Source organism: Cucurbitaria berberidis (assembly GCF_010015615.1).
Source record: "Cucurbitaria berberidis CBS 394.84 unplaced genomic scaffold K460scaffold_5, whole genome shotgun sequence".
In the NCBI taxonomy this organism is placed as follows: domain Eukaryota; kingdom Fungi; phylum Ascomycota; class Dothideomycetes; order Pleosporales; family Cucurbitariaceae; genus Cucurbitaria; species Cucurbitaria berberidis.
The window spans coordinates 301940-327677 of record NW_024468939.1 but is presented as its reverse complement, the minus strand read 5'-3'; the positions used below and the strand labels follow the sequence as shown (position 1 = coordinate 327677).

General features: G+C 52.3%; 10 protein-coding genes across 10 annotated transcripts; 7 read left to right on the top strand and 3 right to left on the bottom strand.

The window, feature by feature from the left end:
• Positions 1-427: 427 nt before the first annotated feature.
• K460DRAFT_434533 (uncharacterized protein) lies at positions 428-2668 on the top strand (the record flags this gene model as incomplete). The annotated part of the gene is made up of 3 exons (XM_040938383.1): positions 428-535; positions 797-1167; positions 1225-2668. 3 exons carry the CDS (start codon positions 428-430, stop codon positions 2666-2668), a joined length of 1923 nt encoding a protein of 640 aa, XP_040783990.1.
• A 490-nt stretch (positions 2669-3158) lies between these two features.
• On the top strand, positions 3159-4512 carry K460DRAFT_388372 (uncharacterized protein; the record flags this gene model as incomplete). The annotated part of the gene is made up of 4 exons (XM_040935686.1): positions 3159-3277; positions 3324-3435; positions 3487-4333; positions 4367-4512. The coding sequence occupies 4 exons, from the start codon at positions 3159-3161 to the stop codon at positions 4510-4512; spliced, it is 1224 nt and encodes a 407-aa protein (XP_040783989.1).
• Positions 4394-6741, bottom strand: K460DRAFT_397656 (chaperone protein dnaK). The gene is made up of 4 exons (XM_040936174.1): positions 6529-6741; positions 6435-6471; positions 6252-6378; positions 4394-6204 (listed from the first exon to the last, which is right to left on the bottom strand). Exons 1-4 carry the CDS (start codon positions 6613-6615, stop codon positions 4743-4745), a joined length of 1713 nt encoding a protein of 570 aa, XP_040783988.1. The 5' UTR covers positions 6616-6741; the 3' UTR covers positions 4394-4742.
• A 130-nt stretch (positions 6742-6871) lies between these two features.
• K460DRAFT_419489 (uncharacterized protein) lies at positions 6872-8122 on the top strand (the record flags this gene model as incomplete). The annotated part of the gene is made up of 2 exons (XM_040938018.1): positions 6872-7075; positions 7134-8122. The coding sequence occupies 2 exons, from the start codon at positions 6872-6874 to the stop codon at positions 7653-7655; spliced, it is 726 nt and encodes a 241-aa protein (XP_040783987.1). The 3' UTR covers positions 7656-8122.
• Positions 8123-8778: 656 nt separating this feature from the next.
• K460DRAFT_358177 (uncharacterized protein) lies at positions 8779-13264 on the bottom strand (the record flags this gene model as incomplete). Its single annotated transcript, XM_040932089.1, has 5 exons — positions 8779-9052; positions 9104-9441; positions 9491-11217; positions 11271-12792; positions 12851-13264. 5 exons carry the CDS (start codon positions 13262-13264, stop codon positions 8779-8781), a joined length of 4275 nt encoding a protein of 1424 aa, XP_040783986.1.
• Positions 13265-14227: 963 nt separating this feature from the next.
• Positions 14228-15365, top strand: K460DRAFT_167045 (uncharacterized protein). Its single transcript, XM_040926922.1, has 2 exons — positions 14228-14644; positions 14697-15365. Exons 1-2 carry the CDS (start codon positions 14369-14371, stop codon positions 15183-15185), a joined length of 765 nt encoding a protein of 254 aa, XP_040783985.1. The 5' UTR covers positions 14228-14368; the 3' UTR covers positions 15186-15365.
• A 4796-nt stretch (positions 15366-20161) lies between these two features.
• K460DRAFT_291747 (uncharacterized protein) lies at positions 20162-20985 on the top strand (the record flags this gene model as incomplete). The annotated part of the gene is made up of 2 exons (XM_040929307.1): positions 20162-20444; positions 20504-20985. 2 exons carry the CDS (start codon positions 20162-20164, stop codon positions 20983-20985), a joined length of 765 nt encoding a protein of 254 aa, XP_040783984.1.
• A 198-nt stretch (positions 20986-21183) lies between these two features.
• K460DRAFT_408884 (uncharacterized protein) lies at positions 21184-21856 on the bottom strand (the record flags this gene model as incomplete). Its single annotated transcript, XM_040937201.1, has 2 exons — positions 21184-21353; positions 21409-21856. The coding sequence occupies 2 exons, from the start codon at positions 21854-21856 to the stop codon at positions 21184-21186; spliced, it is 618 nt and encodes a 205-aa protein (XP_040783983.1).
• Positions 21857-22065: 209 nt separating this feature from the next.
• On the top strand, positions 22066-23363 carry K460DRAFT_344156 (Thioesterase/thiol ester dehydrase-isomerase). Its single transcript, XM_040931241.1, has 6 exons — positions 22066-22186; positions 22239-22268; positions 22324-22444; positions 22593-22712; positions 22862-22905; positions 22962-23363. Exons 1-6 carry the CDS (start codon positions 22106-22108, stop codon positions 23097-23099), a joined length of 534 nt encoding a protein of 177 aa, XP_040783982.1. The 5' UTR covers positions 22066-22105; the 3' UTR covers positions 23100-23363.
• A 19-nt stretch (positions 23364-23382) lies between these two features.
• On the top strand, positions 23383-25543 carry K460DRAFT_369454 (vacuolar protein sorting-associated protein-like protein vps5). Its single transcript, XM_040933966.1, has 4 exons — positions 23383-23469; positions 23532-24481; positions 24532-25134; positions 25182-25543. The coding sequence occupies exons 1-4, from the start codon at positions 23433-23435 to the stop codon at positions 25368-25370; spliced, it is 1779 nt and encodes a 592-aa protein (XP_040783981.1). The 5' UTR covers positions 23383-23432; the 3' UTR covers positions 25371-25543.
• The last annotated feature ends 195 nt before the right edge of the window (positions 25544-25738 follow it).

Sequence of the window (25738 nt, the reverse complement as noted above, 5' to 3'; positions counted from 1 at the left end):
TTACTTGATTAGGAGATGATGTGACATCTACAAACTAGCAAGTAAGGCGAGAACCTACGGCAGGCAACGCAGTGAGACCGTTCTCTTCTAATAGCAGGCCCTGCGCTCCGTTTTTACGGCTTTATTATACTATCACACATCACCAATTAAACAGTGAAGCCGCCGCGCCCCCGCTGCTGCACATACTTCAAAAGGCAGACTACCCTTAGGAACTCTCAGGCAAAGCGACGGGAATTTGCATTCACACATTCGCGTCATTCCACGTGCAGACAGAGACACTACGTACGTGAAAAACAAAGAGTATATGGACAGAACGCCTATCCTCCGCTCACCTTCACTACACTTTCAGTTCCCGTCCGATCCCCAGGCACGCTCCGCTGAAGACTTCTCGACAGAACCGCCCACGCAGGCGAGAACTTTTGCAGACATGGCGCGTCGTTTCCACACGAAAGATGACGATGTTGAGAGCGAACAGTCGACGCCCGGCTCCGTCTCTTTGGCTGGTATCATCAAACTCCAGCCCAATCGCAAGAAAGTAAGTGGACCTTGGCGGCCAATGCGAGCTAGTGATCTGGGGGAGTATGATCACGCTTAAGAGGATTTTCAAAGCGCCTACGCCCTAGTTGAGCTATCGCTGGTTCTATAAAAGTACTTTAAGTGCGGAGATGTTTGTGATTACATTGATTCTTCCACGATAGGTCGAGACGGTCGCCAACCATGGTTCCAAACCTCATCATCGTTCTCCCACACTGGTTGCGATGATAAATACGTCTCTTCCACTGTCGAAAACTTGCAGTCTTCTAGTGCATTCACAGCTTCTCCAATGGAGTCGCCCTACCTCCGGTCAATTAGGCCTACCAAAGCTTCGCCGATACCAGAGCACCAGGGAGTGCTGACCAACCGAACAAATATCTTGGGAACCCCGACTGGAATTTCACGAGCAAGAGGCAACGAAGTTGGTCCCGATGTCTTACAGGCTTTTGGTGACGACCGTTATGAACAGCTTTTTGGGAAGCTACCCGATCCGATTCGCCTGCATGAAGAAATGGGTGAGTTCGATGGGCAGGTTGTCTTTATCGGTCACCCGAACAGAGATGTCTCGGCACACCAATGGTCATCCACATCGTTTCAATGGGTGAATATTGGACGTTACGCTCACTTTCGCGGGTAAGTTGAAGGATCTCTTGCGTCCGATCGTTTGAAGGGGTATGGCGCATCTTATAGTCCCTTGAAAATCTTCAAACTTGCTGCCGAGAGCCGAGAGAAGCTCATCGTGGAGAGTGGCCGACCGAAAGAAGTACCAATTGGAGTCCTTCGATCAGCTCCTGTCGATGTCACTCGGATGGAGTCACCGTCAACCGCTTCTAGCCTGATCTACGAAGGGTTACCGGTCTTTACAAAAGGCAGTGATCCTTCTGGATTTCTCACCCTCGAGGAGACTAAGTCAATGACACCGATAACACTGCACGCCACGATCAAAGGTGAATGCTTAGAAGATCCTTTCATTGCACCCGTCAGGCCCTCATCCTCGAAAATTAGTTCTGGTCTTCGATCTCGAGGTGACAAAATTGATCCAAAGGGCTCGCTGGATTTTGAATATGAATTTCCCTTCAGATCGATTACTTCAGCTACACCAGGATCAGATGGTGCTATTGAGTCTACTTCTCAAGAGCTTATTGTGGAGGGAGGGAGAAGCCATGACGACACAACCTATGGCGACACAATTTTACCGGGTCGCCTATCACAGCCAGCCCTCCGGGACATCGATTTTGGGGAAGATGCAGCGAGCAACCTTGTAGTACCAGCTGGACACGGCTTTCGCCCACGAAAGACCCCTCCTCCCTCTTCCCCAGAAGATATTCGGAATCGTCGAAAGCTTCGAAGTAGGTTGGCCGAGCTTGGTGCTTCAGCAATACGACCGGGCGCCCTGGAACAAGGACGAATTGCAACTCCAAATTACGCATATATTCAACCTACAGCTCGATCTCTGTTCCCTCCTCCGGGACTTACGGTCGCTAATCCGCATAGACTCGTCTCAAGTCTGAATGCCTCTGCTCCCATCTATGCTAACATACAAGGGACAATCACAGGATCGGAGGCTTCTGGCTCAGAAGCGACAGCTATCAACGCCACGGCTGCTGCAGCACTTAAATTCAGCGACCCAGATGGCCTGAGACAGACACAAGACTACGAGATAGCGAATGGATTAGGGCAACAAGCACCCACTGTGCAGTGTTTCAAGGGCCCATTCTTCACGGATTCAAAGCCGACCACTAGCGATCCCACTGTTTCGCTTTCCGTCCATATTAGCGAAGAAGAGAAGCTGGTGAACTGGTTTCGGGATGGACATCGTCCCTCTCGACAGCAAGAGTATGCCAAAACCTTGATATCCGCTGCAGCGCCAAGCAGTAGGGGTAGAAGTTTCGGGGTCATTGGTGAATGTTTAGATGCACAAAAGGATGGATCTTACGAGAACACGCCGCCATTTGTTCGTCTATATGAAGGCCTATCCGAGTACATCGAGGAATACCGCAATGGTAGTGGTCGGTCTTACTTCACACGTTCTTGGAAAGCTGCACCGCCGCAACTGCGAGAATTAGGCCCGGATGGCAACAATAGTTACTTCAACAGACCTACTGCTTTTCAATTGGCTCAACCTCGATACTAGGCACTGTCAACTGGAAAGTTGCCCGTCATACATGGTGGGAAATCGATCTTGGACGTTTCGACTCGAGTTCGACCCCCTCATGAGTTCTGAGAGACGATGGAGCCGGTGTGACATGCAGAAGTTAGTCTGGAAGGGGCTCACTATCAACGATACATCTTAAGAGAATTGCGATCATGCATGTCCTGATTGTCGTACGCAACCCAGTGGACCTGGAAAACGGTGGTAAGAGCACCACGATGGGATTAGGTTGCATGGGCGATGTATGCATATGCCGGCATCAACAAGGATCACTTTCTTGAAGAATCATGTATTTTATCAACGTTTCCGTTCGAGGCCGTGATAGTTGTTTGGCGCTCGGCTTTGTTCGGAGATAAATATGGCATCCACTAGTGCGTCATGCTCTCTCACCTCTGCGATCGCACGTCCACATTCTTGCCCACTACGTCGCGCAGGTCAACGCAACCTTACAGAACGAACCATAGTCGTTGCCATGATCCAGTATGCAAACTATCTGCCTGATGAGCTGCTACTTGAGGTTTTGGTGCATCTCGAGAGGTGGGAGATACGCGAGAGGCAAACAGCACTAGCCCGCTTTTCTGCGGTCAACAGGTAGGTCCCGCCCCCATGGCTTCAATGCACAGGCTGACGAGATCAGACAATGGTACGACGTAGCAATCCGGCCTCTCTACGAAGCACCTTATTTATCCGGTCGTGCATATGAACTTTTCGTCCGGACAATATGCCCCTCCGTCCTCGCGCACATAAAGGTATGCTTCGTGTACAAATTGCATTAAAGACAGACACTGACTTCGTGAAAGCCAACCGCGCTGTCGGGCCTCGTAAAGGCTCTAGACTTGTCTCACATAGTGCATCAAGGGAGCAAGTCTACCACAGCAAGATTACTTGGACGCACCAAGACATCTCTCCAAATCTTCATAGCGCCACAAGCCAGCTTTGCCATCAACTGCTGGGCGAGTCTAAGTAAATGCGTGCGACTACGCGTTCTCGACCTGAGCCTCGTATCCGAGTGTATCAGCTTCCAGAGTTTAAATCAAACAGTACGTCAGCTAGGCGACTTGCGGGAACTGTATTTGCCGCGGTGCTCGTCGAATTACGAGGGGATCACGCTGTCCATGAACGTTCGATGGCCGCCGAAACTACAACATCTTTCCCTTTCAGGCTCCGTTTCTGGAAAATTCCTCTGGGACATGTTACGTCAGCCGGATAACTTCCCGCCCACCTTTGCTTCGCTCAGTATCCTTCATAGTCCTGCGCTCGATCATCAAGGCATCAAGGCACTCTTGTGCAATTTGGCCGACAGTCTCACCGTCGTTGAACTCCGCGACCTTCCAATCGTCAAGCAAGGTCGATTCAATCGTGTATTGGATTGGCTGCCCAATCTAACTTCTCTGACTGTTGCGCTTGATTACATAGACACACGATTTGGGAACATGCCTCCAGACTTCTGTCCTGGGCGCTGGCGTGAGTCCAAGTCATTACAAAGCCTCACTCTTGTCACTTCTGGAAAAACGGGCGATCCGTCCCGAAGCTTCACGGCGATTGACTTATATTCGTTGATGGATGAACGGTTCTTGGGTCGTTTGCGATATTTAAATATAGCACAAAGTACCGATTGGGAAAATGAAAATGAAGGGGCAGAACTTGGTGCGTTGGAAAATTTGCTTACAGAAGAGTTAGATAAGGAGAACTGGATGCATAGGCGGTGGCACTACGAAGGTTTGACATACCCAGGCACAGCAGAGATGACATATGAGCGATGGACGGCGGAAACAGGAATGGGTCAGAGGATGAGACCTCGGTTGAGAATATTGAGAAACCGATGAGTGTATGACTTTGCAAACACGAGCATCGACTGTAGTAGCTCTTTGTTAGATTTGAGGACTTCGAAATTTGGTGGTTGTCCACAAACGAAGATGTACAAGATTATTGAAACTGCAGACTGGCTACCTATCTATGTTGCACACGACCCCATCTTGGCAGACTGATATCGTGCCGGTTCGACTTGCCAAGCGGATCAGTCGTTAGTCATTATGGCACCCAAGACACCCCCGGCCTATGTGCTACCATTCGTTTTGTGTCCTTGGACTATTCCTCGTATGCCCCCCTTGGCGCCCACCTCGCGGAATATAGCGTTTATGCTAAGGTCTGCACCAATGTTGATCTGCACCTCAACTTTGCCACCTTTCTTAACACCGCGAATAGCAGCCTCACTTAGCGTCTTGCCAACCTTCCAAGTCTTTTCTCTCAACTCCTCTTCCTCGTCGCTCTCGTCTTCATCGCTGTCCTCATCGTCCGCCTCTTCCTTCTCAGACTTTGGCTTCGACTCCGGTTTTGTGACCTTGATGTGTCGGGAACCCTCGGCAACTTTGATGAGCACATCACCACCTTCTCGTGGAGTTGCGATTGTAGCGGTTCGTCGAACGGGTAGCGACGTTTCTGCGTCAATAATAGGGTGAAAGATGCCCGAAGATTCGTCACCGGAGATGCAAAGGACGCCGACAGCGGTGGAAAGATGCGGAGTGACAGTGACCATAGGGTGCGTACTCTGTTCAATGTCCTCCAGCTCAAACTCTTGGATGAGGCTAGCTTGGATAGCGGCACCACGAACAGAAAGCTCTGAAGGATTGATAGCGGTTGACGACGTGGATGGCGCGAGGATAGTGGTGCTATCTGGGAAGGCAGAGCGAACAGCAGAGGCAACCTTTGGCGTGTGCGAATTGCCGCCAGCGAGTATGATCTCAGAGACATCCAAAGGATCAAGGTGGGCTTTCTCCACGGCGTGTGTTACGAGGCGGGTAAAGGCTGCAAAGAGCTTGCTGCCTAACAGATCGTACCGTGTGCGGTTGATGGTTGCTGTAAAGTCCACACCGCCGACCAAGCTCTCCATGGAGAAGTTTGCCGTGGTACCTATTGAGAGGGCCTTCTTCACAGCCTCGCATTCGAGCTTCAACTTGGCCAGCGATCGATCATTCTCCCGAGGGTCACCAGCTGACTTGTGCTTCTTGACGAACTCCTTCGCAAAATAGTCAATGAGGACCTGATCAAGTTTGAAGCCGCTGACTTCGTAGTCGTGCAACGTTGCGAGGATGGTGTAGATGCCGCCGCGAGAGGCAACGACAGCGATATCGGAGCGAGTACCGCCTAGGTCAGCGACGACAACAATTTTGTCTGCTGTTTGCGCGCCAGGGCGGGCATCATATGATAGGACAGCAGCAGTGGGCTCATTTATGAACTGCAGGACTTCTATCCCGGCATCTGTGGACGCCTTCTTCAGTGCCTCTTTCTGGGCGTCAGAGAAGTTGGTGGGCACTGTGATGACGGCGGCATTCACGTCTTTTCCCAAGTAGTCGGAAGCGGAGCTGCGTAATCGCTTGAGGTGCCGGGTGGTGACGTCGCCTACGGTGACGGTGTTCTCTTTATCCTCGTCGGTATCGCGGATGCCAAAGGCCACCCCGTCCCCATGTTGTATGGGATGCGCAGATTGGTGGCACGGTGAGGGGTCTATTGATTCGAACCTAGGAGCGGGTCAGTTGTGACGCGAGCGAAGGGTGAAGATGCGTACTGCTGGCCTAGAAAGTCGCGAAAGTAGGCGGCTGTGTTCTTTGCGTTGCGGACGAACTGGCTCTTGGCCTGCCCGCCATGGAGTTCTTCGCCTTCAACATAGGACAGCGCGGACGGGATTTGGCGGTCTTGAAAGCGTCAGCAGTGAATTCATGTGCCATTTACGTGGGGTCCCGCGGCGCACCTCCGTCTTCGTTTGCAATGACCTCTGATTTTCCGTCCTAGATGTTGTCAGTACTTCTTCCGTTCACGGCCAGAGTTTTGCGTGTTGGGCTTACACCGGTAGTATAGGCAATGGAGCTGTAGGAATTGCCAAAGGAGATGCCTATCGCGACCCGCTGCGCGGGGTCTGTCTGCGCACTCATCTTGGGCGGAGGCGAGTCTGGAGTGGTGCGCGCGTGCGGAAGGTACAGATCTGGAGAGGCTGGAGAGGCTGAAGAGAGTGAGGTGGTATTCAAAACCGGAGCGTATCGACAGGCGTTAGTTTGGTCTGCGACTTGAATTTCTCCCAAGCTACCTAGGTAAGAAATTTAAAGTCCGCTTCGTCATGCACGGACCACCGCCACTGGAGAATGAGCTCATCCATCATCCTCTTTGCAACGGCAGCTCCTCCCAACCGCCATGGCTACCTTGGCCACACTCGTTCTGCCGGGCGATGAGATTCCCCACGGCGCGCTGCCCAAAGGAACCGGCAAGAAGAAGACGCTTACGCTGGGCCCGGGCTTGCGACACATTCCGCCAAATACCGTCGCGACGACTGTTGCGGGCGCACTGGCGACCGACGACAAGAAGAATGCTGCTCTGGTCGATTACAACAGCGGGAGGGTCAGCAACTGACTCCATAAACCTGCCACACATGGGGCCCTGCTAATACCTGTTGTAGTATCTTCCCTTCGTTGGCGACCTAGTCATAGCCACCGTCAACGGCTCTGCCGCAGAGAACTTCAACTGCCTGCTTACCCCGAACACGTCTCCTGCAACCCTTCCCCATCTCGCTTTCGAGGGTGCCACCAAGAAGACCCGCCCACAGCTCCCGCCGAATTCGCTGGTCTACTGTCGCATTGCTAGTGCGGGCAGGGACCTACCTCCCGAACTCACCTGTGTAGACCCCTCGACCGGGAAAGGCGAGGGCCTTGGTTTGTTGAAGAGCGGCATGTTGTTCCATATCAGCTTGGGCATGGCGCGTAGGATGCTCGCGGCAAAAGGCGGAATCACCCTGTTGGACCTTGTCGGTGCGAAAGTAGGCTTCGAAGTTACGGTTGGCCGAAATGGTCTCGTACACATAGACGGAGGAAATGTGAAGACGACTCTTGCAATTGGCCGGGCTATACAAGAGGTGGACCAAGGCGCATTCGGCGATGAGAGGCAGAAGAAGCTTGCCGCAGATGTCCTGAAAAACCTCTGATCGCCCGACCCCTACGTCAACAACCGACGAAGAAGATCTCAGCAAGGGCAAGGCAGTGGCCGCGCGCTCAATTTTGAGCACGTTCAGCTTATACATTGTTTTGGAGAGCGTCAATGAGTTCCCTTCTTGGTCATTCGCGAGAACCAGCAATTGGCGGAAGATGTGCAGGATTCAACCTGCAGGTCCATCGAATGAGATGTCTCCGCTTCGGCCATCGAGTGTCACCGCGCCTAAACCGCGCTGGAGGCAGTCAAGATATTGGTCATAGGCTTACTTCTAGTCACAACACGACCGTATATGTGCTCCAAGTTACCGCACCACCATTCTTGGCCCACCACGCCTAGTCACGGATCCAAATAGGATAGCAATGAAAGCTAAGGTTCCGGTTCTAGGTGGGAACTGCTAATGGGTGACGAACTGGTACACGACGTCACTTCCGTATGAGAAGCTTGACAAACCTAGAAAAATAGACCAACTAATACTAGTCAATCATGATCAAATAGAAAGCTACAAGTTTGACTAGAAAAACTGGTCGATGAAACCCTCTCATTTGATCGCTCGCCCCAAATAATTTGAGGATTTGCCAAAATGTAGTGAAATGAGGCTGGTCTTTACTGGAAGGAACTTGAGGGCTCTTCGGTTCTATTGTGGCTTTTTGTGCTCCTTCTCACGAGTCTAGCAAGGAAAATGTATTAATCAGCATGTTCACTTTGCGTGGTCTCATGGAGATAAATAAACCTGACGGAGAGCAATACGGACGAAGTATCACTACCCCACCATCCCCGCGACACACTTAGATCAAGTGCTAGTACGCTGGTTCCAGTCTCTAAGCTTTCAATTGCTTGATACATGTACATCGAATCGCTGTCAGCATCGCCTACTCAACCTGGGTATAATGAAGCTCATTAATTGCTCCCAACCCGCGTTGAAGCATAAGCAATCGCCGTGCGCCCCATACCAATTACCTTCTCGCTATGCTATGTAAACCAAAACCAGAACACAGCTACCAAGGGACACCATACCGATAAGAAGAACGAAGAACATCCCACAAGCTCAGCCAGAATGTTGCACCAAGGCTCTCGCCCCCTGTCACAGTATAGACCGGTGACATCTCATACAGCCTTTAATTGAGTGTGGATACCCGGCTAGAAGTCGCCGTGTTACCCTCCCAGAGCTTCACCGTCTTGATAGCAGAGTGTTTGGGCTCATGGCAAGAAAATATGTTCACGTGATTGTCGTGGACCGCCGCAGCGGCGATCATGAGCCGATGGGGGTGGAATGCGGTTGCAGAGATAGGAGCAGACCGGTCGCGAAGAAAGCCTGAGTAGGGCTCGAAGTACGATACGGGTTCGCCGTTGTTGATATTGAATATCTTCACACGATGCTTCTGTGTTCCCCTGTGAGAGTCAGCATGTGATTTAGGCTTCCTCGGATTTGATCAGACTTACGTGGCAAAGACTGGCGCATGCTCATGCACGCTTAGTGTCCGCAAGTGGTCGGTCGTAGCCTGTATAGTCTTCACACTCCCATCCATGCGAATATCCCATAACTTGACCTCTCCGCTGCGGCAGCCACTCACAAGCTCGCGTTGTCCGCCGCGCTGTAGGTGGACGTTGGTGATCCATTGTTTGTGTTCTTTCCAAACTTTCACCATAGCAGTGGCAGGCTTCTGGCGTTGATCGTAAACTCGAATGGCGCCGTCACCGAAGCCAGCGACAAAGACATCGCCCTCGACTTGGTCCGACGTCAATGAAGTGATGCAAGAGCCCGATCGTGCTGGAAGGTCCTGGTAATGTCAGCTTTAGCACTAGATGCAAGTGAAAGGTTTAGCTTACATTCGTGCATACTTCAGTTCCAGCGTTCCATACTCGGATGACTTTGACATCACCAGCGACCAATACGAGACCTCTCCCTTGCTGCCAATCAAATACAAGCCCGGCATTCTTGTTGCTTGGAACAAGATCAGTCAAAGCTCGAAACCCCGTTACCAGCTCCGTCTCTCCCTTGCGATCGTAATTACGGAAAATCTTGATCACTCCGTCCGATGAACCCGTCATCAGCAAAGCTTGATCGTCTTCGTTGATGAACCGAACCTCGGTGATTTTTGAATCCAAGGGGTTTCCGTTGGAGAAGCAGTTGATTCTGCTGACAGTTTTGGAATAATTGATGATATTGACAGTGTCGCGATTGTCAGTCACTACAAGATGGTCCTCAAATTGATGGAAACACATTTTCTGGGGCTGACTGAGATTGTCAAAGTAGCCTCGAGGTACATCCCAGCGATTAGAAACGGCGATGTCCTTCAAGGGTTGTGTTTCGGCAATGATCTTGTCGTTGCGATTCCTCCGCCAGAGCCGGCCATTATAATCAGTGCTACCCGGTTCATCAGCCTCCGTCGGCTTCATTTGCGGCTCGCGGAAGTATTCCACAGACCACTCGAAAAACACGCTTACGAGTGGTATCTCGGGTTTCTCTACTAGGCTTCGAGGCTTGAAGCCTCGCGATTTTGGCTCTTCTTCGACATGATATTTCTCTGGGGTTTGAGGACGCGACTCTGTGGTGGAGACAAGATCCTCAGCTTTCGCTCTCCCTGAGGGCTTCTGGAGTCCATCAGAGCCAGCCCAAAGGCTTTTGAGTGAGGCACCGACACTCGTAGATTTACGTAACCCTCCAAAAAGCGACAGGTAGCTGGAATCTTTAGTCGGCGTGGGGGGAGTGGAGACCTTTTGCGGGGTGGTGGGTTCTTCCTGCGCACGACGAATGGGCCGAGAAGGCGGAGCGTTATGAGGTGCTTGATCCAGTTGTGGCTGTACGAATTTGGCAAGCGAGGACTCGATGAGGGCGATCAAGATGTAATCAACCACAACGCCTCCATCCTTTGCTATTTCCGGATGTGGGTCAACTGACATGACCAACAGTTCCTTCCATATAGCAGAATATATCGTGTTTTGGGAGCACGAGCTCTGTCCAGCCGAAGCGCCGTTTGCTGTTGCTCGCATTTTCATATAAAGTCCTTCGGCGTTCCGATCCTCCAACTGTGCGACAATAGGGCTATTTCTCTCTTCTGAGAAATGCTCAAACGCAGCGACGATGAACCGGGTCTTGTAGCGAGCAACGAATGTGGAGAAGAATATAAGCAGTTCTCTCCGTACCATGCTATTACCATCCATGGTCATGACAAGAATCATAGATGCGATTGACTCCTCAATGTTGGCCACCTGGGCGGTGACATCGCGGATACCCAGGAAAGACGTCAAAGCATGCAACATCGCGGCCCTCACTTCTGCAACGGGGTCGACAATGAGCTCGCATAACCGCTCGTGCGCCATGCAGCGGATTCCCATCCACTTGGCCTCTTCGTAATTGACCCAGAGTTTGCTTAGGCAAAGACAAGACCACTGCCTCAGCAAAGGATTCTGCATGTCTTTCAAATGATCGAGGCAGCTCTCCACGAGCTCTGCGCTGAGTGACGCACGCTGTCCTTGGTTGTAGTCTTTGCAAAACATGGATACAATGAAGGCACACATTGCTCGATGCTCGCTCGCGTTTTGGATGGGGATGCCTGGTTCAATTTAGTATGGAGGGAGAGACAAAGCCCATGGACGAAACACATACCAGAATTCGGATTGAAAATATTAATAAAATACTGATACCCATTGTCCTTGAGGAGATCAGCCTGGCAGGACTGATCAACCGCTAGTATACGAGCCCAAATGAAGACCATGACGGGTTTGAGTTCGTTTGCCTGGGACTGCAGCAGCTTCAGCACATACGGAAAGATACCGATACTAAGCGCTAGGTTCACAGCCCACGGACCATGGTCCAGGAAGCTCGAGAGAAGAATAAGTGCGCGAAGCCGGTGAACCTGACTGAGAAGAACTTGCAGCACAATGGGGAGCTGTTCTGGTATTTTCTGCTCGACAGCGCCTTGGGTCAGATAGACTTCGAAGGCCGTCAACTGCTCAGAGAAAAACTCTGAGTGCTTGTAAACATATTCCTTATCGCCACGTGCTTCGGCTTGAAGATCGGGAAGTTGGGCCAAGATCAGCTCAACAGCAAGATCCCAACTACGCCAGAGCGGGTGGTCGTGTGTTTGCGGAATTTCAGGATGTGAGACAGGATGACAGTGATAAGCGCGCATGATGCGTTGTGCAAGGAGATAATTGCGGAAGAGCGCCGCAACCATCAGATCCTGGCGGAACAACTTCTTGAACAAGGGTTTCGAAAGGGAATTCCAGGCTATCGTATCGGTGATGGCTGTGAAAATCCAGTTCAGCTCGCCAATGGGCGTTCTACGCTCAGAAACCTTGCCAGGAATGTTGTGAGCGTCTCTGAGGCTCACTTTACTAGGGAGAGGGTTTTGTAGGATGAAGAATCGCACCGCCATAGTGATGGGGTCTGTCAGACAGGACGTGAAGATGTCTGCAGGCAATTCTGGATTTGTGGGGAGAGACTCTTTCTCTCTACATGCCGCTAGATGGATACAGTCGCTGAAGTCGACGTACTCAACACTGGGATCTCTCCGTCGCGCCTCCTCAAACTCGGTCTGATGCTTTTCGGCAAATCTATTGAAGTTGCTAATGATGAGGCCCGCGTCAGAGCAATCGTAGACAAACAGGCTCGGAGCACCAATCCAGCTCTGCAAATCGTAGAGGGACAGAGGGATGTATTGGGTATAGTTTCGGTTGAAGACCCAGATTTCGCCAGAAGATGTCGGTTTCGGAACCCCGTGTCCGTTGTAGTGAAAGAGGACTCGTTCGTTGCGAGCATTGCGCCGTAGGGTGGATGTGTACTTCCTAGTCTCCTCTGTAGTAGGGTCAAGCAGGAGCTTGTATCGTGTGCGCATACTCAGTTGCTCGTACTGCGTCTGGAGAGCTTTGCCGATCTGATTCATCGGCGTGTGTCCAGGTGTCTGAGAGGTGACGGTAGGGTCAATCCAGCACTCTTCCTTGGCACAGGGGTTCGTCTTGATGACATCGGGTGGATCGACGCCAATATTGAGGCACAGAGCGAGGACAGCAGAGACGGTCTTGAGCCTGTCGCGCATCCGCCATTCCTGGACTGGGAAGGCGCAGTCGTCCCTTTTGGGGTGGCCGCCCGTCTCGTGCTTCTTATCTGTGTAGTACATGAAGAAGTTCTGGGGGAGCAAGTCAGTCTCACCGTGCCAATCAGCTAGCATCGCGCAGTCAACGTACCGAGGTGAGCAAGTTGCTGTACTCTTCCGAGTTTAGCTGGTCATCCCAGCCATGGCGGATCTTGAACTGTCCATCGGTGCTGCCCTCGTCGGTGCTCTCGGGAGCAAGCACTGAATGGCGAGGTCCAAAATCGCTTCGAGCACGGAGGAAGCCTGGTCGCGTGGATTGTGCACTGGTTGACATGGAGCGTACGGGCGTGGCTTGTTCGTCCCTGTTGGCGCGTGGAGGAGAGGCATTGGCAGCTGCTGCAGCGGTGCTGGGACGCGAGGACGTTGGGCCTTGGGGAAGCTGGGGCTCGTGCCGCGGGGGGGAAGCTACAGCGCCATTCATATCGGCGAGCACAGGAGCGTGCGAGGCAAGAGGATTCGGATGTGCGTGACGGCTGGCGAGAGGCAAATCGCTGGTGGTTCTCATCATGACCTTGGGCGAGCAGTGACGGCGTTGGCAGGGCCCATGTCGGGAGGCTTCCTATGCGCGCAGCCGGGGAGCGCGACCATGCGAAGCTCTAGGCGTCGAAGGTAGGCGTGTGTGTTATATAGCAACCTGCGTCCCGCTCCGAGTTGCTGTCGCGTCGATTACAAGCTGGAGTGGTACAGGCTCTGGAGCTCCGAGGATGAGGTGAAGCTAGTCCCGATAGGGCCCGGCGGTGAGGCACGTGATGGGGTCGATGCATGTCTATGTATCTAGCTATCTGTCTATATATCCACTCATCGCTCTACTAGGCGCTATACACTGACCGGTGGCCGTGTGTGTGTGGTAATGCTGGGACAAGACGGAATAGAGGTAGTAGCCTCATGCGTCGGATGCGCCGCAGCCGAAGGGCTCGTTCGAAGGCTTAAAGACCATGGACTATTATCCATGTTCACATATGATAATTATTATCATTATTATCATTCCAAGATTACTACTCCTCCCCAAACCCCCAGGTACCCAATGATCCTCGTGCAGGACTGCTGCGTTTGCCGCAGCCAATCGCCGTATAGCGCAGCCCTGCGTTCGCTGATCGCCACGGGCTCAGGGGCGACGCGCAGATGAACACTGTCCTACTAGCAAGTTTGACCTGCGCCGTCGTGAGTAGCATCGACCATTGCTGCCTTTGCTTCTGCGTTTGTATGTGTTGAGGCTGCGTTCGACACTGCTACGCCATCTCTGCAAGCCGACTGTTCCACGGCTGTCGCACAGCTCCTGTCTCGTTGCCCTTCCTTCGCCAAGAGCCTCTCTTGAACCCCCATCCATAACATCCAAACTTTGTCGCAGTTGACCAGCACTACACTTCTACCCTCGCTTTATTCCAACAAGTCCTCTGTACATCTGCTTCGGCCATACGACATGCGCGCGCCCTCCTAAACTCAAACCCCGCATATACCACGCCAACCACTCGCGACAAACATTCGAGCCTCCAACCTCCGCCCGCGCTGTCTTTCGTGCACCCTTCCCAGACGAGCGCAGGCCGAATGCTGTGTGCGTGACAGGCACCGGCTGCCATTGTAACGCCCTCAGCGCAACGAATCTGACACCATGTCCTTCCTCTTTGGAAAGAAGAACAAGCAGCAGCAGCAGCAGCCCGGCGCACTGCCAGCGGCAACTAGAGAGATCTCCTCCTCGCATGGCCAGGGACCACCGCCAGCCGCTATCAATGGAGCAGGCATTCGCGATGTCGACAAGAGCCGTGGAGGATCGCAAACACACACCCCGACGCCGGGAGGCAGTGGGAACAACTCACTCAGCTCGCTCGGAAACGCCCCAACACCCGAGCCTAAGGCGCTGCGAGAGAGGGTAGACCCCAATGCTCAGGCACGTACCTCATCTAACAATCGACCTTGCCTTCATGCTGACTGTCTCATAGAACACCAACGGCAAAATCGCCGGCAACTCGCCAGACTCTCCCTACCCTTGGTCGTCCCGTCGACTGAACTTCACCGCAGGCAATCCCTTTCCTCGCTACGGTGCCGCAATCAACTCTACAGCCTCGAAAGATGGAACCATCTACCTTATGGGAGGGCTTGTGGGCGGCGCAACAGTCAAGGGCGACTTGTGGCTGACTGAAATGGGCAACGGGAGCATGGCATGTTATCCCATTTCCACCACTGGAGATGGCCCCGGGCCCCGCGTAGGCCATGCCAGTCTGCTCGTGGGTAATGCATTTATCGTATTTGGTGGTGACACCAAACTAGCCGACAATGACGACCTGGATGATACACTATATCTCTTGAATACATGTCTGTTCGCCCTTGTCTTGTACCTCATCCTTGCTAATAGTGTGCAGCAACGAAGCACTGGTCACGCGCACTACCCCAAGGTCCACGTCCCACAGGCCGTTACGGCCATACTCTGAATATCCTAGGCTCTAAGATCTACATTTTTGGTGGACAAGTAGAAGGCTTCTTCTTCAACGACCTGGTAGCTTTCGATTTGAACTCGTTGCAATCTTCCGCCAGTCGGTGGGAGGTGCTGCTGCCAAACACAAAGGATCAGGTTTCTCCGCAACAAGGCAGGTCGCCGCCAGCACGCACAAACCACTCCGTGATAACTTGGAACGATAAGCTTTACCTGTACGTTCACCACGTGGCACGCAGTTGTTCATATTTACTAATGGAAAAATTTAGCTTCGGTGGCACAGATGGTGTTACTTGGTTTAATGACGTCTGGACGTATGAACCCCGTTCCAATGCCTGGACTGAGCTTGATTGCATTGGCTACATCCCAGTAGCCCGCGAGGGGCATTCCGCTGCCCTTGTCAACGACACCATGTACATTTTCGGCGGGCGCACTCAGGAGGGAGTCGATCTCGGTGACCTTGCCGCCTTCCGGATATCGTCTCGCCGCTGGTATATGTTCCAGAACATGGGACACTCCCCATCAGCTCGATCAGGACATAGCATGACTGCATTTGGAAAGCATATCGTAGTCCTAGCGGGAGAACCCAGCTCTTCTGCGAGCGAGAGGAATGAACTAAGCCTTGCTTACATCCTGGATACATCGAAAATCAGGTATCCGCCCAACGAGAGCGTGCCCTCGCACCAGACGCAGAACACTCCGCGGAAAATGAGCGGGGGTGAGCGGAGCAATATTACTCAAGGCAAAGCTGGCTCGCCCCCAGCGCGCGAGAGCATGATGCCTGGTCCACAACTCGCAAGAAGTCCAGAGACCATAGGAAATGGTGGAGGTGGAGGTGGATCGCGACTGCCCCGCGCAGCTGCACAAGTACCTCCTGGTCCTCCGCCGCTCCAACAACCACCACAGCCGAGAGCCAACGGACCTAATCCACAAGTTAATACAAACTCTAGAAGCAGAACACCCACTAAAGGCGACCGCGTATATGGGCCTCCTGTGGATACCGGCGTCGCGCCTTCGTTGGATCGAGAGGAGTTTTCACCCATGACCCGCGACAGCCCCTCCACGAACGAAGTGCAACGAAAGGCCTCTGACGCGGTCAGCCAGCGAACACCGAAGGAGTCAATGGACACATCGCGGTCGGGAAGCATCGTTTCCCGGAATACAACTAGATCTCACCGGCAACAGCCTTCACAGGACAGCGTAGAGCAGGCGACATTGAGGCGATCATTAGAAACGCAGCACCAGCACGCTCTGAGCCGCGAGCCTGAACATACACCCATAGACAATGGACTAGGTGCAGCGCCTGCAGTCGGCCAACAGAACGATGAAGTAGCTCGAGAGCTTGAGGTTGCCAAGAGCCGCAATGCATGGTACGCTTCAGAGCTTGCTCTTGCACGAAGGGCTGGCTACAATATGGGCACTTCTGCGAGTCCTGTTCTTGATGAGCGTTCGGCTGATGCATTTCGTGAGGAGGACAGACCGTTACTTGAGGCGCTCCTCAAGATGAAGGCTGAGCTTGAGCGTGTCCAAAGCTCAATCAAGTCTCAAGGCGAGGATGCGGCGATGAGGATCGCGGAAGTAGAAAGGCAACGAGATGCAGCTGTTAGTGAGGCAATATACGCCAAAACAAAACTAGCTGCTCATGGTGGCGGTAGCCACAGTGGCACCCCACAGCCAGATGGGGCTCGTAATGCAGGCACACCTGACATGGATCGTATTCATGACATCAACCGCCGATTGGCTGCCTCACTAGCAGCTCAAGGTGAACTGTCTACTAAAGTGGAACAATTAACACATCAGATTAACGCCGAGAGAAAAGCCAAGCAGTTAGCCGAAGACACCGCAGAGGCTGCTCAGAAGCGCGTGCAAGAGCTAGATTCTACACGACAGAAAATTGCCGCAGAGTTCGAAAGCCTCCGTGTTGAGTTGCACGAAGCCGAGCGTGTAGCTAGAGAAGTATCCGCCAACGCCGCAGAAGCCGAGACGTCGTCGAAACTGTTGGCAATCGACAAGCAGGAGTTGAGCGCCAAAGTTGTTCGAATATCGGAAGAGTCGAAGGGCCACTCTACCCTTCTCCAGTCTTTACGTGATGCGGTTTTCGTGTCTTCAGAGAAATCTGCGTTACTGGAGAGTAAACTCGAAGAGGAACGAACTCAGGGTGACAGTCTTCGTCACAAATTAGCCCAACTGCGCGCTGAGCACGACGCCCTTGTAACGGAACTGGAAACGGCAACGCAAAAACTTCGCAACACCGAGGAGCTAGCTGAGAAGCACGCCGAAGAAGCACGCGTTCATCGTCAAGCGGTTCTCTCTGGACTAGGAAACATGGCTGATCGATCCGGTGAAAATCATGACTCTGTTGATGAACGCGTTCTAGTTCTTCAACAACAAATTGAGGCTGCAAACTTAATGACCCGGAAGAACCAAACAGCTGCCGATCAAGCTTCTGAGAAACTTCGTCGCGCAGAAGAAAGGATCGCTGGTCTTGAGGCATATCAAGAACAATCCAGTCGTGAAGGACTCACAATCCGAAAACAGTTGCAACAGGCTATGCGTGATATGCAAACTTCGGAGGGTGAGAAGGCTGATCTTCGCCAGCAGCATGAGCGCCTACGTCTTGAAAGCAACGCATTCGAAGTCCAACTCAGAACGCTCAAAAACCTTCTGGAGGAGCGAGGGGTAAATCCCGTTGACGCACGCCGCTCAAGGGTGTTGGATAGCCCAAGCTCTAGGTTTGGCACCCCCGAACTCAATCGAGTGCGCGAACTAGAACAGCAGGTCGACTCTATGAACAAGGCTCATGAAGAATTGCGGTCTGCCTTCGAAGAACGTGAGCATGAGGTCAGCAAAGAATGGGAAGAGAAACTGCAAGCGTTGCACAACGATCACCAGGCAGCCGTCAAGTACCTTCGAGGTACAGAGAAAATGCTTGCAAAGATGAAGCAGGAGCTGGATCGTTATAAGACCGCAAATTCTAAACTCGAGGAAGAGCTCATTCAAGCGAAACAAGATACCGGTAATCAAAGCAAGGAGCAAACCGCCGGCTGGGAGGCAGAGAAGTTATCTCTTCGCCAGGAATTATCGACTACTCAAGACAATTTGAAAACGACCATTACGCGTTTTGAGGGCCAACTTTCAAAACTGCAGTCCGATCTGGCTTCTGCACGCGAACAAGCCGAGGTCGCAGCACATAAAACAAAGCAGGCCGAATCCATGGCAACTCAGTCTCACCTTGACCTTGAATCACTTCGTCGCCAGTACACGCAGGTAGAAGAGCGTGCGCGTGAAGCGGAGAGCCGAGTGCAAATGTTTCTTGACCAATTTGAGACATCTGTCGACAATTACCGTCGCCAGTCACAGTTGCCAGCGGAGGCTATGAACATAGCTCAAGGGCGTCACCATGCGCATGATAGCGTCGCTTCAGCCGAGTCTCTCTACAGCCACAACGACGACTCTAGCACCCCGGAAGCTACCAACCGTCCAACATCAGTTGCAACTCGAAATTCCATGGCCCTCGATAATCTTGCTTCCGAGCTGGATGCCTTAAGAAGCCATTGGGAAACAACAAACAAGGCGTATCGCCTGAGTGATCGGTTCGACTTTGAGCGGACACCTACGAGTGACAAGAACGATTTGAGTGAATCTTTGTCACATTGGAGGACAAGGGTAGATTTAGAAAGCGAAGGGCAAAAAGAAGCTGAGAGGAAAGAGGCGATTGCCCCACCACGCCCAGATGCCTCTACAGTTTCACCTGCCGCGCTGTCTATCTCCTAATAATGACCTCTACGTACTATATTGGATGTCTTAAACAAATTATTCGATTGTGTGGGGTAGCAATTACCGGGATTTTTATTGCACGTTCCAACACAAATGTTCATTTCCTTGCAATTTTCTACTCATTGTGGATTACAAGTAGTATGCTATGTGGCAGACACTAATAGCTGTACCTTAGATCAGCCTTGTCTCGTGTATTTGTTTGAATACATTTTATAACGTATATCTTAAGCTCTAAATTAATTATTCGTTGTAAGTATAAGGTGTTCGACAATCCTTGAGTATCATTGTATGTTGGCAGATATTCGCTCTCAAATCCCACTCATCAGTCTTTACTACCATACCAATTATCGCCTTAGTAGTCACCAATATTACTAAGTGTAGAGTTTGTATATTCTAACATCTCATGATATAGCACTCTCCAGAACAATAATCAAAGTTTCCGTTCTCTAATGTAAGGTCAAGGTGAAAGTGAAAGAGGTACGCTGATCTCACCGCACAATACTTTGAACGCAACATACCTCGAACAATAGGACTAGCTGTCTCGGAATTGAGGCTGCTCTAGTTAATAATACCCTGAAATCAAGCTACTATAAGCTCGCGTCGCGCCTGTTAGCGCTACATTTAATATAGGGAGCATACTTCGTAAATAGTCATTGTTCAAGATCACAACAATGATAGAGCTACCCATTCAAGGACATTTAGCTACCGTACGTATATAAATCCTTCTAAGCGCAATTTACAAAGTCCCAATAACGCTGAGTCCTACCATCTATTAGTTGCTTGAAGTCCTCCCGGCTTCCTTATTCCTACGTTTCAGTTGACGCTGGCCGTCATTATAAATCGTGCTGATCGGTCTGGCACCGCACACTGAAAGACATGTATGCACATCAGTATCTTGAGAATAACACTATCGGTATTTCATTACACGACACCTACGAAAACGTCAGCACACATCATTACGACCATCTCGAGCACGTCAACGATGTGCCTCAGTGTGACTACTTGAGTCAATCCCCGCCCTCCTGTTCGCCCGATCATGATTACATCACGCAACATCCCGAAAGCAAAGAGATTCGAGCTGAAGACATCAATGAGTGGGGCCTTCAGCACGATTACAGAGCTGTGCCCAGCTTGATAAATTCCCCGTTCCTCGACAACGCGCAGAAGATGTCTATCCTAACTAAGTGTACTCATCCTATGCTCAATCGCCTTTACGAACAATACATGGCCACCCATGGTATCCAGAAACCTTCAACGGCAAGCACCTTTCCGCCCAAGGACGGAGATCTCACCGAAGAAAACTACCAGCCACTGGTCACTTCCAACGAGCCTTTACCGGATCCCGAAGCCCCTCGTCCCGTTTACCCAGCTTATACAGGCTACTTCATGAGCGCCCATGATGCTAAGGCATATCGGAAACGTATACGCATAACTCCCAAAGAGCATGCACCAGATGTTGAGCGTGTAAAACAGTATGGACGTAAGTGTTCCTGAATGAAATGCATTAGAAGCATATACTGACTTCGGACCGTACTTTAGGTCAGTACTGGGTGCGTCGAATTTACGAGGCCATGATCGACGTCACAGCCATCAGCGACGGAGACTCGTCCATTCACCGACTGCGATTCACAGGAACCCCCGGGTTTGACCCGCAAGACCTCGAAGCTGTAGCACACCACGTCTTCGATTCGGCCTTGGCTGTGCACGAACGGGGTTGGAACCGACCAAAAATCTATCACAAGAAGGTGGTGCGCGGTAAGCTGGCGGACGTGAGCGAGAAGAGCTTGGAAACACGTCTAGCCCGCATCTGCCTCTGTCTGAAGCAGAAAAAGGCAACGGTCGACGATGCCATCCGTGGTGGTGTGACGCTTGCGCTTCTGTGCGACAACCCTGAAGCGAGGGGATTCACCAAGGTATCTAACAACACGGGCAACAAGAAGCGGGGCGAGCGGTTGAGGCTTGCGAAGGGGACAGATCAGAATGGGCAGCAGCAGCAGCAGCAGCACAGTGGCGAGGATTGATTTCGGCTTGTGAGGGTCGGCGTCGGGTGGTTGGCGGTTGGCGACGAAGGAACCAAAATTGACTGCATGGGACAGCGGACAGCCTTCGATATTGATATCCGGTCAAAGTTGGTTGCTTTTCAGGCTAGTCTTCTCAAGCACATGCGCAAATACTGTTCAGACTCTTCCATCTTAGCAAGAGTATTGTCTTGCTATGGTCTAGTAGAACTTTGCACCGCCAAAGTTTTCCACTTGGAGCTTGGCGGGTTCGTTGTCCATCTCTTTCCTTACTCCATCGACCTGCAGCTTGGCCTCTGCAGCTTGCCGTAGGGCCTTCCTTTTCTTTTTGCTCTGAAATAGGGCCTTTTCATCCTCGATGTCCTTTAAAACTTGGCCATGTTAGTATATCGGCCTGCCTCGTAGACTCATCCAAGTTCGACGTACCTTCAGCCCATTCCCGCTCACTTGCTGCGTCCCCTGTTCCCAGCACCTTCTCGACCGGCACATTTTCGCCTCTCTGCACACGCTCAATGATCTCTCGGAGTATCCCGATCTTGGCCTCTGCTTTACGTATGGTGTGGCCCCTCTCTTGCTTCAACCACAATATTTGAATCGCTTGGCTGCCAACAAGGAGTCCAAGGATGATGTAGGGCGTAGCCGGATTCCACTCTCTCGGCTTGGCTTGTTCAGAGCGATTTTTGAATGGCCTTGGCACCATGGAAGCCCAGAAGCTGGGCTGGACGATGCGCGGGAGAGACATGAAGCGTGGATGTGCCAGAGATGGCGCAAGCACGGCGAAGGTCCGGCCATGGGGACGCGCAGGCGGGACGAGGGCAGAGCGGCAGAAGGCGGGCGTGCGGAGCAGCTGGCGGAAGAGGGTAGACGAGTCCATGGCTGCCAGTTGTGCTGAATGGGGGTAGCGGAGACGAGAGGGAGGTATAGCTGGAGTGAACGCGCAGCTACATGTAAAGTACCTACTAGGTAACGTCCAATTACTTTTCGACGCGACGGCCAAGAGAGGTTAGTCCCAGGGCCCATCAATGGATGCCGAGGTAGATCCCACTTGATGCTCGAGGACCGACCCACGTCTCACCTGCACTGCTTCTCCGTTCGATCCAGTGAAGCTCCTACACTTCTCGACATGAACAGCCGTGCGCAAAAGCATGCGACCATGCTCACCGAGGGTGGCAACGTTTCGCCCCTCGAGAAGGCTCGGAAATGGGTTAGTACCTTGACTTCAATCTTGCACTTCATTCGCTGATGACCTCGACCAGTTTGATATCACGAGCTCAGAAGACTACGATGCGAGTCGGTGCCGCTACATGTTCAATGCCACGAATCTAATGCTACTCCGTCCAGGGTCACGATGCTATTTTGTCCAAAATTCTCCAGCTCGAGTCGGTCACGTGTCAGCCAACGAGCACCAGTCCTCATGATTCCCGTACAGTCTTCAGTTTCACTGTCCCCCGGCGCTTGTGCAGGTAACGGCTCAATACGTGTACTATCAACGCAGCCGGCTAACGTGTTGATAGTAAGTAATTTCCCCTCAAACCGCCCAACACTTGACTCGAGGCTGTTGTACTCTCCTCTGTAAGACATCGTTTTAATGGTATCGTCATTCTGGACAGATATGGCCGGCAGTCTTCACGGCGGCGCCGTTGCGTTGATATTCGACGTCACAACATCGACAGCCATTACAGCTTGTAGTCGTCCGGGGTTTTGGGACACAGGCCATGTATCCCGTAATCGGTATGAACTCCTGGTGTTGAGACAATGCCAGGCACAATGCTAATACTATACCAGTAAGCGCACTCCTTTGACTTGTAGGAGTCTATCGCGAGCATACCTATTCCTCCTGGGATAGAGAATAAGCTAATCGCGTCGGCGCTACCAATAGTCAACTGCACTTATTTAAGACCGGCACCCGAAGGGGCAAAAGTCGTACGAAACCCCACCGTACCTATCGTAAGACAGACGTACACTGACTTCGTCCTTAGTTTGTTGAGAGCTGGGTTGTGCATTTAGGTAAGCGCATGGGACACACAATGGCAACAATGAGGTTGGACGCGGAAGACGGCAAAGTCTGCTATACATGTGAGCACGGTAAGGCATCAGTGGGTTCGTCGAGCCTGTGAGCGTGTCTAGGTCTGTCAAGTTATGTAGTGTTGGTGCTCACAACGAAGCGGCCAACAGAGCAATATGCAACCAGCAAGCGGCTGTGGACGAAACGGCGCAGGATCTACTGTAGTGTTGTTTCTAGGCCGCTGTACATTACTTTGAATTAGAAATAGCCTGAGCAGAGTTCATGTATTCCCATGAACGCTGTGGGTGGTGCGGGTGCGCAGCTTCAACCGCCTTGCAGCTGACAAGGATATCCGTCGTCGCCAAGACATAGCATGCGACTTCCGCAGCGCCCGAGAACTATTAATCAACGACAACCCCCCGCACACATCTGCCCCACTGCGCCAATGGATCTTGGAGATGAAGGGAGCTCTCCGTGGGGAGGTATGACTGATTCTCAGAGCTGCCGCAGCCCTTCGCCGACGCCGACGCTGACGCTGTGCTAGACGTACCCTCACAGTCCAACCACCCTACACAGAACGCTCCGAAGCTGGACCAGGACGACAGTCGCGACACCGACTCTCTTGCCCCCTCTACCAAGACGACCCCAAGCTCTGCTCCCAGTGCTGCAGCGGCACCGCGCTCGCCCGCAGGCCGCGGCCCCAGGCGACGCCAACATGGCGTCCCGTCGACAAAACTCGAGGCCGTCGATGACCCTCTGGGGCCTCTAGGAGCTTCCACGCCGCCCACGGGCCCTGAAGTTGCTCCTCCAGCGCCGCCCCAGAAAGAGTCTGCCGCATCACGTAGCTCTCGCCCGGCACCCGGCGCCTCCACGCCATCACTGCGTGGCATGATGGACTCTGTCAGCCTGGAGGACGACGAAGCCGAGCAGCCGCGCTCCCAGGGCCCTAGGATTCCGCCGCCCGTGCAAGCGCCGACGACTGCAGTGCCCCAGCGCCAGACACAGCCAAGCGTAAGCGTCGAGCAGGCCGCAAAGCCCTCCTTTTCCATCTACGTGGGCGACCCACACAAGGTCGGCGACCTGACGAGCTCACACACAGAATACTCCGTCACGACGAAAACGACGTCCAAGGGCTACCGCAGATCCGAGTTTACCGTCTCCCGCCGCTACCGTGACTTCCTCTGGCTGTACACACAGCTGCATAACAACAGCCCAGGCATCATCATCCCCCCACCACCCGAAAAGCAAGCTGTGGGCCGCTTCGAGGTCGATTTCGTCGAGTCTAGGCGTGCTGCTTTAGAGCGCATGCTGAATAAAACCGCCACACACCCCGTATTGCAGCACGACAGCGATCTGAAGCTCTTTCTTGAAAGCGACGCCTTCAACGTTGACATCAAGAACAAGGAACGCAAAGATGCTGGCCTAGGTGAAAGCAAAGGCATGTTCGGCTCTATGCTCTCTGGCAGTAGCGGCAAATTCGTGGAGCACGATGATGTACGCCCACGCCCTGCCCGTAAGCTGCCATTTCGCTGACAGTGATACAGTGGTTCCATGATCGGAAAATCTATCTTGATGCGCTTGAGGCTCAGCTGAAGGCGCTGCTGAAAACTACAGACACCGTTGTTACCCAACGGAAAGGGCTTGCCGAGGCTTGTGGCGACTTCTCAGCTTCTTTGCATTCGCTATCCGCCGTAGAACTATCACCCTCGCTCTCTGGTCCGCTCGACAGCCTGTCCGACATTCAGATCCGCATACGAGAACTGTACGAGCGCCAAGCTCAGCAAGACGTGCTGACCATAGGCATTGTTATAGACGAGTACATCCGCTTGATTGGTTCTATCAAGACGGCCTTCCAACAGCGACAGAAGGCTTATCATTCCTGGCATTCTGCCGAACAAGAGCTTCAGAAGCGAAAAACAACTCAAGACAAGCTTCTCAGACAGGGTAGATCTCAACAGGATCGTCTTAATCAGCTTAGCGCCGATGTTGCGGACGCCGAACGCAGGGTACACCAGGCGAGGTTGCTGTTCGATGATATGGGCCGACTCATGCGCAGCGAACTCGAAAGATTTGAGAGGGAAAAAGTTGAAGATTTCAAGTCTGGTGTCGAGACGTACTTGGAGAGTGCTGTAGAGGCTCAAAAGGAGGTATATCAAGCCGTTTCCCCTACAGTTGCTCCACTAACATATGCTAGCTGATCGAAATCTGGGAAACCTTTCTTATGCAGCTAGACACCGAAGAAGGCGAAACATTTGTTCCGCCAGCCGGTGTTGTGGCGTCACCCACCGTGGACCCAAATTCATCAGCTAATGAGCATACGGATATTCAGGATGTGGACGATTCGGAACCTAGGCATGCAGCCGAGCCCGAGGCTCGGGGCTGAGCGAAGGATGTTCTACTCCTTGAATCATTGAATTCTCGCACAAGGCTTTGGACCTGATTCGCATCACTGAACCGAGTGTAAGCTTGCAACTGAAATACCATCTAAGAGTGGGCCGAAGGATCTTGAAGCAACTTAACCACCTTGAAAATACACCGGATTACATTATCATCTCGTTATGAATATCTTTCTAAGTGGTGCGCTACTAATACAAACTAATACAGGGGTTGGATTTCGTCCGGCACGTGCGCTGTTCTTTGTGCAAATCGAAGCTTTGAGATCAAAGAAGTTTTCAAGCGAGTGCAGCAGCGATCCCACGAATGAACTATTAGCGCTTCTATATGCGTTAATAGGTCGTACCCCTTGCTTCT

Excerpts from the sequence above, each read along its gene's own strand:
- K460DRAFT_397656 (XM_040936174.1), bottom strand. The coding sequence starts at position 6,615 with ATGAGTGCGCAGACAGACCCCGCGCAGCGGGTCGCGATAGGCATCTCC. Across the intron at positions 6,472-6,528 it reads CCATTGCCTATACTACCGGT|GACGGAAAATCAGAGGTCAT; the intron begins GTAAGCCCAACA and ends GACAACATCTAG. Across the intron at positions 6,205-6,251 it reads CGCGACTTTCTAGGCCAGCA|GTTCGAATCAATAGACCCCT; the intron begins GTACGCATCTTC and ends ACCCGCTCCTAG.
- K460DRAFT_369454 (XM_040933966.1), top strand. The coding sequence starts at position 23,433 with ATGGATCTTGGAGATGAAGGGAGCTCTCCGTGGGGAG. Across the intron at positions 23,470-23,531 it reads AGGGAGCTCTCCGTGGGGAG|ACGTACCCTCACAGTCCAAC; the intron begins GTATGACTGATT and ends ACGCTGTGCTAG. Across the intron at positions 24,482-24,531 it reads AATTCGTGGAGCACGATGAT|TGGTTCCATGATCGGAAAAT; the intron begins GTACGCCCACGC and ends ACAGTGATACAG.
- K460DRAFT_167045 (XM_040926922.1), top strand. The coding sequence starts at position 14,369 with ATGTCCTTCCTCTTTGGAAAGAAGAACAAGCAGCAGCAGCAGCAGCCC. Across the intron at positions 14,645-14,696 it reads GGGTAGACCCCAATGCTCAG|AACACCAACGGCAAAATCGC; the intron begins GCACGTACCTCA and ends ACTGTCTCATAG.
- K460DRAFT_344156 (XM_040931241.1), top strand. The coding sequence starts at position 22,106 with ATGAACAGCCGTGCGCAAAAGCATGCGACCATGCTCACCGAGGGTGGC. Across the intron at positions 22,269-22,323 it reads CGAGCTCAGAAGACTACGAT|GGTCACGATGCTATTTTGTC; the intron begins GCGAGTCGGTGC and ends TACTCCGTCCAG. Across the intron at positions 22,713-22,861 it reads AGGCCATGTATCCCGTAATC|TCAACTGCACTTATTTAAGA; the intron begins GGTATGAACTCC and ends CGCTACCAATAG.